This window comes from Scyliorhinus canicula, chromosome 12, assembly GCF_902713615.1.
Source record: "Scyliorhinus canicula chromosome 12, sScyCan1.1, whole genome shotgun sequence".
Classification (NCBI taxonomy): Eukaryota; Metazoa; Chordata; class Chondrichthyes; order Carcharhiniformes; family Scyliorhinidae; genus Scyliorhinus; species Scyliorhinus canicula.
The window spans coordinates 48,791,024-48,804,065 of NC_052157.1; the positions used below are offsets into that span (position 1 = coordinate 48,791,024).

Here is a 13,042-nt window from a genome sequence, read left to right on the forward strand (position 1 = left end):
CTGTTACTTGCTTCCAACAAGATTATTTTCATATAATCCCTACAGTGCAGGAGGCCATTCAGCCATCGAGTCTGCACTGACCCTACAGAAGAGCACCCCACCAAGGCCCCTGCCCTATCCCGGTAACCCCACTTAACCTTTTGGAGGAGCAATTTAGTGTAACCATCTACCCAACCTGCATATCTTTTGACTGTGGGAGGAAACACATACAGTCACAGTAGAACGTATAAACTCCACACAGTCACCCGCGGTCAGAATCAAACCAAGGTCAGTATTTTTTGTTTCTCCCTCTTAATTCAAGTTTAGCAAATTTTCAAGAATTACTGAAACTGTACTTAGGCAGTTCCCTGATCATATCACGGGGCAGCCCAAATGCTTAAAAAGATGAGAAATAGGAGTAGGCCATTTGGCCCCTCGAGCTTGCTCTGCCATTCAATCAGATCATGGCTGAACTCATTGCGACCTTCAACTCCCAATTTTCTGCCCTTCCCAGATCCTTTGACTCCCTCAACCAATCAAAAATCTATAACTCAGCCTTGAATACATTCAACGACCGGGGTGGGGTTCAATTAAGAAATTCCTCCAGAGCTCAGTGTTGAATGGGAGATCCCTTGCCTCCTAGTTCTAGATTCCCTCACGTACATTAGATTCGGAGTAAGCATCACAGGGTAGATGCTGGAAGCAACCTCTCAGCATCTACCCTGTGATGCCTACTCAGAATATAATGTACATGTCAATAAAATCACCTCCCATTCTCCATGTATATGCCCAAGCTGCTCAATTGTTCCTCATAAGACAAACCCTTTATCACAGGAATCGCCAAATGAGGCTCCTCGGACCTGCTTCCAATAAAAACATGTCCCTCCTTATGACAAGTTAAGTTCTTTACCTGTCAGTCTGGTCTCAATTAAACTCGAGAGGGATCTGTAGGTATGGTATTATTTATTTTTTAAAGAACTTGCAAGGCTGACCCACTCTATAGAGATTCAGAACACAGTCTCCTGAAGCTCCCAGAACCAAGTGAGACCGAGGACAAAGATCTTCTATACATATCATTCAAATGGCATCAAGTTTCACATACAAGATTCCCATAGGTCATCCTATACACCTCCTGACCTGGTCATATATCCTGATTGGCTCACTTCGCATTCCTCAACCCTGGGCCTCTTGTTACCCAGCATCCTTTTCACCACCCTCTGCACGAGGCTCCCCTCCCCCCTTTCTGGCCATGCTTTGCTGAATTCCTTTGTTCATTGCCTGCTAACTCACTACCATCAGACCGGCTCTATCCTCTACATTATTCTAAATACCGGTAATTATCCTATTTTATATCACATTCATTTGTTCAATTCCTCACTTACGCAAGGTGACCAAAACTGTACAAAATATTCTAAGTGTGGTCTTAGCAATTCCCTGTACAATTGTAGCAATTTTTTTACAATTATTTTTATACTCCATCCTCCCTTGCAATAAACTTTACTTCCCATCCTAATTACATGCCATGTTCGCTCGTATGATTTATTTTGTGATTTATGTACAATACTATACTGAAGCATTCTACAGTCCATTTAAATAATATTCTTCCTGCCAAAGTAGACAACCCCATTTTCCCACAATACTTCATTTGTCAATTTTCTGTCCAGTCCCTCTTTCAGACTCTTTGTATCCTCCTAACTTGCTTTCCTGTCTCCCTTCATTTTGTAGAAAGCTCAGCTACGATACAGTCAGTCCCTTCAATGAAATCATACGGAATGCTTTTTGGAAATTTAAACTACACTGCACCAGCAGGTTCTTCTTTATATACACTGCTTGCTACATAATATTCAAATAAACTTGTCAACCACCATTTTCTTTTTGCAAAACCATTTTCTAGATATCCTGCATTTTCCAAATAACAAATGCTAGGCTGACATTTCGTTTCTTGCTGCCTCCCTCCTTTTGTTACATTTGCAGTTTTCCAATTTGCTGGAACTTTCCCAGAACCCAGGGAATTACCCAAGATTAAAACCATTCGATCTATACTCCATGCAGCTGTGTTTTCCCCAGACCCTAGGATCTAGGCCATCGGGATCAGACTAGTCAGCCTCAAGGTCCATTAGTTTTCCAATTACTTTTTCTCTGCTGATGGTATTGTCTTTAAGTTCCTCCCTCTTGTGCCTCTTGATTTTCTCAGATTTACAGGATGTTTAAGTCTCATTTCCTAGTTTCCCATTATTTCCACAGTCTCTTCCTCCAAGGGGCCAATGCACACTTCAGCTACTTTCCTTTTTATATACTGATAAAAACTTTTAGTTTGTTTTTATATTTCTTGCATACTTCAATTTCTAGGCAGCCATGGGTGATGCATCCTTGTGGAGGAGTCTTCCTTCTTCAATGGAAGATATCTTTGTTGAGAGTTATGAAATATCTCCTCAAATGCTTCTCTACAGTCTTTCCTTTTAACCTATTTAACTAGTTCACTTCAGCCAACTCTGCCTTCATACCTTTATAATTGTCTTTACCTTTAAGGCACTAGTTATGGGCCCACATTTCTCACTCAAATTGTATATGAAATTCCATCATCATTTTATGATCACTCTTGTCGAGAGAATCCTTTACCAAGAATTAATTAACAACCTCAATCTCATTGTACATTACAAGGTCCAAAATAGTCTGCTCCTTGGTAGGTTGTAGAACATGTTGTTCTATGCTCCAGGCTACCTTTGCCAATTTGATTTATTCAATCAATGTGACCGACGATTATTGCAGTAACTTTCTTGCAAATCTCCATGTATTGATCTCCTACTGTATCACTACAGTTAGAGGGCCTATAAACTACTCCCACCAGTGACTTCTTCTGTTTTTTTATAAATTTGGAGTATCCAAGTCATTTTTTCCAATTAAGGGGCAATTTAACGTGGCCAATCCACCTACCCTGCACATCTTTGGGTTGTGGGGGCGAATCCCACGCAAACACGGGGAGAATGTGCAAACTCCACACGGACAGTGACCCAGGGCCGGGATCGAACCTGGGACCTCGGCGCTGTGAGGCTGCAGTGCTAATCACTGTGCTAACCACTGCACCACCATGCTGCCCTTTCTCCTCTTATTTATCTTCACCCAAACTGATCCTACATCTTGATTTTCTGAATCAAGAGCATTTCACACTATTGTGTGATCTCATTATTAGCAGAGGTATCACTTCATTTTTCCTTTTCTCCTGACCTTCTTAAATGTCAAATACCCTTTAAGAAGTTCAGGTCTCAGATCCAGTAAATTACTTCTGAAGGGCAGTGATTTACATGACAAAATGTGACAACCAATTTGTACAGAGCAAGATTCCACAAACAGGAAATAAGATTGTTGGTTGTCTTGTGGGGTTAATTGAGGGACAGGCGACACAGTGGTTAGCACTGCTGCCTCACGGCGTTGAGGACCCGGGTCTGATCCAGACCCCAGGTCACTGTCCATGTGGAGTTTGCACATTCTCCTCGTATCTGTGTGGGTCTCACCCCCACAACCCAAAGATGTGCCGTATAGGTGGATTGGTCATGCTAAATTGGAAAAAAAAAGAATTGGGTACTCTAAATTTATTTAAATAAATAAATAATTGAGGAACAATGATTGTTAAGGCACAGAGTGAATGTTTTGTCCCTTGAATAGTGGCATAGAACCTTTCACACCCAGCTAAGCAGGAAGCCAAAAACTAATTTTTAATCCATGATCTGGAGCAGTAATATATTGCAGCACCCTCAGTATTGTATCAGGTTTTAATGGCCCTTGAGAGAAGATGGCACGAGTTGGCTAACAAAGTCCTGCAGTTGGATGATGGCAGCAGAAGCCATTCTTATATAGAGGATATCTGCAAAGTCAGATTAAATAATACAGGAGAAAAGTAAAATGTGAAGAATACCGCATTACTCCACGTGGATTTAATTATAATTGTTGCAGAGCGATTCCTCGTTGCATCTGACAAAAAAAGTGAATGTCAGCCTTTGCTTTAGTTTTTTAAAAACTTAATAGATAAAAATTAACTTTCACAAACAGTGCCAAAATATTTAAGGTGCAGGCTAGAGCAGAATGAGAGGATGTTCAAGAGAACAGCCTGAAATGCAAAAGTGGAGTGATTTAATTGAAAAGGAGTATAGGGTTGTTCTTGCTTTTCTGTTTGATGATGGAGAAGTAAAAAAGCCAAACAGGGAGAAGTGAATTAAATAATTTTTTTTTATACGTTAGTAATATTTTCATGTAAACTTGCAGCATACATAGCGACACACACAGCTTATAAAATTGTTCTGTAACCTAAAAGCTGTAATGCGCCAGGCAGAATTACCACACCAACAAGTTGGTCATGGATTGATGAGCAAATGTATCATCTGCATGAATCCCAAGTTTTTAACCTGGGGCAAGGTTCAGACTAGTGTCAGTGGGGGATCATCAGATTATGCTACAACATGGTCAAATGCTGATAGCAGCATTAACAAGGTAACAAATCACTCTCTTGTTCCATTGGCCAGGGGACAGGTAGATAAAAAGAAAAACCTATGGCAAAAGTTAAAAAGTCTAGACAAAATACAAGCAAGGGTTTTGTGATTTTTATCCCAATTTAAGTAGACATACAACAGGAAGCTAATAAGGTGAATTAGACGGGTGAAAAATTCAAGTTACCAGTAAAATAAATCATCACCTGTGTATACAGGTCGGCGCAACATCGAGGGCCGAAGGGCCCGTACTGCGCTGTAGTGTTCTATGTTCTATGTTCTATATTCCAGCACAAAGATATAATCAGTCGGTCTCTCAGGGTGCCTGCCTCCAAACATACATGTCTTAAATCTGAATTCCTTCCTAGCCGGTCTTCCGGGTGCCTGCCCCTATACGTACATGGCCCAGACCCAAATTCCTGCCCAGTTGGTCTCTCCGGGTGTCTCCCTCTATACATAGATGGCCTGGGCCTGAATTTCTACCCAGCAGACCATACTGACCTGTAAGTCCCACTTTTTTCCGGCAGGTAAAACAACGATTCTTCTTCTGCTTGGGTTTCTCAGGGGACTTATCCTGTCCATCAGAAGAAGTCTGTGCAATTTCTTCAGATGTGGAAGCTTTAAACAGATAATAATGAACTTGATTAAACATCAAAAACCTTTACATGGACCATATGCTGCATCCCTATGGGGAAAGGTGGAAGAAAGAGGGGAAGGGAGAACCGCCACAGTATTTACAGTATACATCCCAAGAAGAAAGTTTTACCTAGATCTCTGTATGCCTCCTCTATTTTTCTCTTAGTCCTCCGTGAAACCTCCTCCAGCGGAATGTAGTCATCTGCCTCACTCTCTGTGCTAGCATCATAGCTGTACCCTGTGTCTGTGTTCTTGGACGAGCTGGAGTAATCTGAACAGTCTTCGCCATTATTCCCCACTAATGATCTGTCGCAACTGTCCAGCGTTGCTCTTTCTAACTGTTGATTCCCACCCAAATCTGCCACAAGAATCAGACCAGTTGAAATTTCAAGCACTTTTTCGTTTCTCCGATTCCACTACCAATTTCTTTTATAAATGGGATTTTATTATTATCAGCAGATGTGTGAAAACTAAATTTTGGCCAAGTGTAATTCTCATGCAGTTAACCTAAAAGTTCGAAAAACAATTTTCTGCTTTATTTTATTCCCCTGCTTAAGATGCCAGCTCTTTAACTTGCCCAAATGGCTAATCTTCGTGTGAGCCTGGTTATCAGGAGGCTATTCAGCCATAGAGGGCATTACAGCCAAACCTGACTGATCCAGTGTCCCCTTCACATGCACACAGGGACACAATCCTACAGATGCAAACTGACTTTACACAGGGGCAGGAATTCTGGATGATTTTCCTCAGTGCAACTAGCCAACTATGGTAGCTGAGTGCCTGCAAAAGTCAACATAAAGAGTTGATACATAATTTATGTTCCACATGCACACCAGGGCAAGGGGAGGTGGAAGAGAGGAGTGAGGAGAATGAATAGGGGAAACAGAAAGCAAAGGTGAGTGGTAAGGAGAGAGAGAGAGAGATACAAAGGAGAGATTTTTAAAAATTTAGAGTACATGATTTTTTTTTCTTCCAATTAAGTGGCAATTTAGGGTGGTCAATTCACCTACCCTGCACATCTTTGGCTTGTGGGAGTGGGACCTAAGCAGACACGGGGAGAAGGTGCAAACTCCACACGGCCAGTGACCCGGGGCCAGGGTCGAACCCAGGTCCTCGGCGCAGTGAAGCAGCAGTACTAACCACTGTGCCCCCCCCCCCCCCAAAAGGAGAGATAATTGATCTTACATTAATTTGTGCAGCCCAGAACAGATTTTAAATTGGAGGTGGAGATTGAAATTCTGCCCAATTAAAAGTTATCACATTGCAAATGCTCCACACACTGAGGAACTGCTCGGACACATTAGGCACCCCACACTACACTATTTATTCCCCTTCTAAAAATGCCTTCAATCACATCATGTCTCCTACAATATTGTGTTTAGAATGGCTCCCATCTAACAAGTACCTAATGGGAATGTTGTTATTTGTGTCCAAACAAATTTAAAGTTGTGCTTTTATCATATGGTACAGAAACGATATCTGAAAGGATAATTACCCTGCAACTCTTTTCTAGTCATTTCTTGGTTATCTTCTGTATGGTCCCCATCACTTTGGGGATTTGTTACTGATTCATGGGACAGTAGCAGCAGCTGATTGGACACTGATCTGTAAAAGGAAGTACAAATACTGTAAAAAAAAAAAGAGGACAATTCAGCATGTTTTAAAAATATAAACGTAGAGTTTAGCCTTCTATAACACACAAATGACAAAGACATTCTAAGCATCCCGGAATACACCAGTGGCTAATTGTACACAGTTCCATTTTCTGCTTTCGCTGTAATTTACAGTATTTGCTCCCACACTGGTTTGTATTACCCTTTGAATTCTGTAACGAGTTTAGAACTAATCAGCACACATGGCACCGCTCGAGAACAGGGTAGAATTTCCCTATTATTCCCCCTGGGCAATGCAAAGCTCACAGGCACAGCTCAGAGGGAAATGACAGAGAGAGAGAGCAGGTAGATCAGGTACCTTTCCCCATTGCACCACGAGCACACTACAGTAGGTGCAGACCCAATGTTATCATTTAATGAGACAGAGGATGGAATTGGAGGTTATTCTGGCAAGCCAGTTTAGATTCCTGATCAGGCAACCACAGGATGCCTGAAGAGGCAAACTGCTCCTGTCCTCCGACACGGTAGCATTGTGGATAGCACAATTGCTTTACAGCTCCAGGGTCTCGGGTTCGATTCCGGCTTGGGTCACTGTCTGTACGGAGTCTGCACATCCTCCCCGTGAGAGTGTGGGTTTCCTCCGGGTGCTCCGGTTTCTTCCCACAGTCCAAAGATGTGCAGGTTAGGTGGATTGGCCATGATAAATTGTCCTTAGTGTCCAAAATTGCCCTTAGTGTTGGGTGGGGTTACTGGGTTATGGGGATAGGATGGAGGTGTTGACCTTGGGTAGGGTGCTCTTTCCAGGAGCTGGTGCAGACTCGATGGGCCGAATGGCCTCCTTCTGCACTTTAAATTCTATGATCTATGATATGTGCAGTGCACAGCAGATAATTGCAAGGCCACGGACCAGGTGCTGGAAAGTGGGATTAAAATGGGATGCTACTTTTTTCCTCTCCTGTTTTTTTGGCTGGCACAGACACGATGGATTGAATAGCCTCTTTCTGCACAGTAACCTTTCTATGGTGCCCCCTGAAAGACAAATCGTTACTTGATTCTTCCAAGGTGTCCTCCCTTTGTACAGCTGAAATATGTTCTCTAACCAGTATTGCAACTCCCCCACCTCTTTTATCATCCCCCTTGTCTCGCCTAAAATACCTATATCCTGGAATATTTAGCTGCCAGCCCTGTCCCTTTTTTCAACCAAGTCTCCGTTACAGCAACCACAGCCAAGTTCCATGAATGAATCAAGGCTCGAAGTTCATCTGTCTTACCCGTTATACTCCGTGCATCGAAGCAGACACTCTAGACCTCCAGGCCCACTGAGTTAGACCTCCCCAGCCTGCCCTTCCTCTTAGCCAGCCTGGCCCTGGTGCCATGCTCATCCCTAGTCTCTACACTTGCTGGCTTACTGTTCTGATTCCCACCCTTCCCTGTGTTGTCTTGGACGCAAAAAGAGTAAAAATCCAACTCAGCCGATTATCGTCCTATCAGTCTACTCTCCATCATCAGAAAAATGATGGAAGGAATCATCAAGTGCTATCAAGCGGCACTTACTTGGCAATAACCTGCTCACAGATGCTGAGTTTGGGTTCCGCCAGGGTCACTCAGCTCCTGACCTCATTACAGCCTTGGTTCAAACATGGACTAAAGAACAGAATGCCAGAGGTGAGGCGAGAGTGACAGCCCTTGCCATCAAGGCAGCATTTGAACGATTATGGCATCAAGGAGCCCTAGATTATGGAGTCAATAGGAATCAAGAGGAAAACTCTCCACTGGTTGGAGTCATACCTGGCACAAAGGGAGATGGTTGTGATGGTTGGCGGTCAATCATCACAGCTCCAGAACATCACTGCTGGAGTTCCTCAGGGTAATGCCCTAGGCCCAACCATCTTCAGCTGCTTCATCAATGACCTGCCCTCCATCATAAGGTCAGAAGTGGGGATGTTTGCAGATGACTATACAACGCTCAGCACCATTCGCGACTCCTCAGATAATGAAGGAGTCCGTGTCCAAATGCAGCAAGACCAGAACAATATCCAAGCTTGGGCTGACAAGTAGCAAGTTACATTCGTGCCATACAAGTGTGAGGCAATGACCATCTCCTACAAGAGAGGATCTAACCATTATCCCTTGACATTCAATGGCATTACCATCGCTGAAGTCCCCCACAATCAACATCCTGGGGGTTACCATTGATCAGGCACTGAACTGAACTAGCCACATTAACACTGTGGATACCAGGGAAGGTCAAAGGCTTGGAATCCTACGGTGAGCAACTCACCCCATGACCCCCCCCCAAAGCCTATCAATCATCGAGAATGCACAAATCAGGCATGTAATGGAATAGGGCAGCATGGTGGCGCAGTAGTTAGCACAACTGCCTCACGGCACTGAGGTCCCAGATTCGATCCCGGCTCTGGGTCACTGTCTGTGTAGAGTTTGCACATTTGCCCCGTGTTTGCGTGGGTCTCACCCCCACAACCCAAGATATGCCGGGTAGGTGGATAGGCCACGCTAAATTGCCCCTTAATTGTAAAAAAAATGAATTGGGTACTCTAAATTTATTTTAAAAATGGAACGTAATGGAATACACTCCACTTGCCTGGGTGAGTGCAGCTCCAACAACACTCAAGAAGCTCGACACCATCCAGGACAAAGCAGCCCACTTGATTACTCCTGCTTCCACAAACATTCAAACTCTCTACCACTGGCGAACAGTGGCAGCCTTGTGTACCATCTACAAGATGCACTGTAGTAACACATCAAGGTTCCTTCGACAGCACCTCCCAAACCCACAACCACTATCACCTAGAAGGACAAGAGCAGCAGATACCTGGGAACCCCACCACCTGGAGGTTACCCTCCAAGTCACTCACCATCCTGGCTTGGAAATATATCGCCGTCCCTTCACTGTCACTGGGACAAAATCCTGGAACTCCCTCCCTAATCGCATACCTACATCTGAAGGATTGCAGAGGCCCAAGAAGGCAACTCACCACCACCATCGGAAGGGCAACTAGGGATAGGCAATAAATGCTGGCCAAATCTTAAATAAAAGGTGAAATTCCTTAAATAAAATAAATATAAAGTAATAATGATCAACATTGTGGTAGTTACTTGGAACCCAATTCTCAGAAAGTAGTGAAAAAAAATCAAAGTATATAAATTAGGATTTGGAAATGATTAGTTTGAGGATTGCTTAATCTTGGGTGCTCTTAGCTCAAGGTAAAACACAAAGGAATCAAAATTGGAATTTGAAGACTAGTGTTCTTTCTTTAACAAGCCCATGTGCTCCTTTGTTAAGGGCAGTGGTAACGTAATGACATTTGAAAACTTTTGCGGTTTTCCTTTCCCCCAACTGGTAAAGATTTTACTATTTTCTCCAAGTTCATTAAACATCAAATTTGCTGCTCAAGAATTTTCAGTGAAAATTAAGGATTTTAATTTTCTAAACCAAATTAACTAATTTGGCTTCAGGGCGAGTGTATCTTTGTGCTTTTGTTTTAAATACAGATGAAACAGCAGTCATAGCCACTAGGTCTTCAAGATTCCAAGATTCCTGGGCAGCACGGTGGCACAGTGGTTGGTACTGCTGCCTCACGGGGCCAAGGTGCCAAGTTCGATCCCGGCTCTGGGTCACTGTCCGTGTGGAGTGTACACATTCTCCCTGTGTTTGCGTGGGTTTCTCCCCCGCAACCCAAAGATGTGCAAGGTAGGTGGATTGGCCATGCTAAATTGCCCCATAATTGGAAAACATTAATTGGGTACTCTAAATTTATTTCAAAAAAAGATTTCCAAGATTGCCCTGTCACAACAAGATGATCATAAGACAAAGGAGCAGAATTAGGCACGTGGCCCATTGAGTCTGCTCCACTATTCAATCATGGCTGATATTTTTCTCATCCCCATTCTCCTGCCTTCTCCCGATATTCCCCGATCCCCTTATTAATCAAGAACCTATCTATCTCTGTCTTAATGGCACTCAGTGCTTTGGCCTCCACAGCCTTCTACGGCAAAGTGTTCCAAAGATTCCCCACCCTCTGGCTGAAGGTATTCCTCCTCATCTCTGTTTTAAAGGATCATCCCTTTAGTCCGAGATGTATCCCCTGGTTCCAGTTTTTCCTACAAGTGGAAACATCCTCTCCACGTCCACTTTATCCAGGCCTCGCAGTATCCTGCAAGTTTCAATAAGATCCCCCCTCACCCTTCTAAACTCCAATGAGTACAGACCCAGAGTCCTCAACCGTTCCTCATTCGACAAGCTCTTTGTTCCAGGGATCATTCTTGTGAAACTCCTCTGGACCCTTTCCAAGGCCAGCACATCCTTCCTTCGATACAAGACGCAAAATAGCTCACAATACTCCAAGTGGGGACCTAAAGGCTTTTCCTTTTGTGGAAAGGGTTAACTCATTCAGATTTACAGTTGCCCTTTGAAATAAAGTGTGAGATTAGTTAAACTTAACTTCCACACTAATTGCACGCCTGATGATTTGACTTATCTCAAAACTACCATGCTGGACTATAACTGCTCTCAAAATCCAATTGATTAAATAGCAATTAAGTGAAAGTAATAACTCGAGGGGACAATAAATAAATGTTAATTTTTGATAAATATAGGACAATAGGAGTTAGCCTGCATGGGTTGAGTTTAAAAACCCTTTCGTTATTCAAACTAAATTAAACATTTGCATCTTACGATGTCACCATTTGAATTTGAGATAATTTCTAAAGGTAATATTTGTTTTTGTGTTCTGAGTAAATACTAACTCAGATAATGAATGCATGAACATGTAAAATCTAAATGTGAGTCAAGGGATTGTGCGCAGGGGGGTTTGAGAAAAGGTGGAGGATGTTTGTGATAGTGTTTGAGGGGCTGTTCGCCGCGCGGGGCTGGGAGGTGTTTGGTACAGACCGTATAGTTGATTTCTGGAAAGTACATTTCCCAGAGTGTTTATGTGCTGTAACCTGTTTTGATGCATGTTTGTAATAAAATACATTTTTGAAAACATGTAAAATCCGTTGTTTTCATTCTGTGTATTTAACATACAAATAGTTTAGAAATTAATGATTTTCTGTAAAAGGATAAGGGCTGTTACGTGTTCATGAGTGAGGTGATCCACAGGTGGGGAGATAATGTTAAATTTGGGCAGTGTCAATGAAGCTGCAACAGCTGGTGGGATTCTTCCATCTGGGGTTAGGGAATGGGAGTCAAACAAACAAAATAACGTGGTGGGATAACATTTAGGATTGGGGCTCCAACATCCAAATTCACCCATGGGTCCTCCTCCTGTCACACCAGGCTGTAATAGGCATCCTGCTCATGGCTGTCAACCTAACCATCAAGCTTGCCCGATGGAAGAAAGAATTGTTGCAGCGCCTGGCTATAGAAACCGCAATTCAACGCTGAAAAACAGTGTTATTAAGGACTTGTTTGATTTATTTTTGCGTATTTATTTTATATTTTTGAATTTTGTATTTAATTTATGACTTTTGTGGAAAGTGTGTGCTAGGTTAAGGGGTAGGATTATTAGCTCAAGATTCTGATACTTGCCCATCCGGTGACTTGGGAGTTGTGTGATCCAGTTCGCTAACGCTCACTGGATCAAGAGAAGGGACTGCAGTAATCCGACACGCATGGATTTTAGGCCCGGAAGAACTGGACACTTTAAATTAAGAATTGGACATTTTAAATCAAACTGCAGTCAACCCCCGAAAGGCTGATTGGAAGTCGAACTTGTCCAAACTTCGAATACACAAACTCAGACAAGGTGCCAGGACATGTCTGGACCTGCCCCATCGATCATCCATCAAGAGACAATTAGCTCTATTCACATGGTTGAATAAATCAATGACCCTTCAAGAGATAACCAGCTCTGTTTATGAATCGATTGTTTTGAGTACAAACAGCCAATGCACCAGGAAATGGACCCCCCTCCCCGCCCCACCCCCCAGGTGCTGGCAGCCTTTAATCCATGGGATGGTGCCACTCCCGCCCTGTGACCTCATTGGCTGGAGGCCAGAGAACATTCTGGAAAGGCAGGGGAGAGGTAAAAGAATCAAACCACGGACCTCCCAGCAGCGAAGATGCGACATGGGGAGATGACCCTGACCATTCGTACGACTGACACAGAGAAAAAAAAGGAAGGAAGCTCCCAGCGAGACCCACTTTCAAGATGACAGACCAGAGAGGCTCATAGAATCAGACCCATGGTTCAACCAAAACCAGCTTAGCCAGTAGTACTGTATAAAGGAAACTTGTGCATCTCTTGTATTTTGTTTGGGTTAACTTTATTGTTGTTAAATAAAATTGGTTTGTTTTATACTTGTGTTGTC

The 13,042-nt window shown here is 43.1% G+C and overlaps 1 protein-coding gene across 11 annotated transcripts in view; it reads right to left on the minus strand.

Moving 5' to 3' along the window:
- zfand6 (zinc finger, AN1-type domain 6) overlaps window positions 1-13,042 on the minus strand; it is a 60,311-nt gene that overhangs the window by 4,803 nt on the left and 42,466 nt on the right. For 7 of the 11 annotated variants that reach the window (XM_038813242.1, XM_038813241.1, XM_038813237.1 and 4 more), the window contains 3 exons: window positions 6,592-6,722; window positions 5,227-5,454; window positions 4,962-5,078 (listed from right to left, as the gene is read on the minus strand). In XM_038813242.1, coding sequence (XP_038669170.1) covers window positions 4,962-5,078; window positions 5,227-5,454; window positions 6,592-6,722 — 476 coding nt within the window. The remainder of the gene's footprint in view (window positions 1-4,961; window positions 5,079-5,226; window positions 5,455-6,591; window positions 6,723-13,042) is intronic. The other 4 variants (XM_038813240.1, XM_038813246.1, XM_038813247.1 and 1 more) reach the window with 3 other exon arrangements.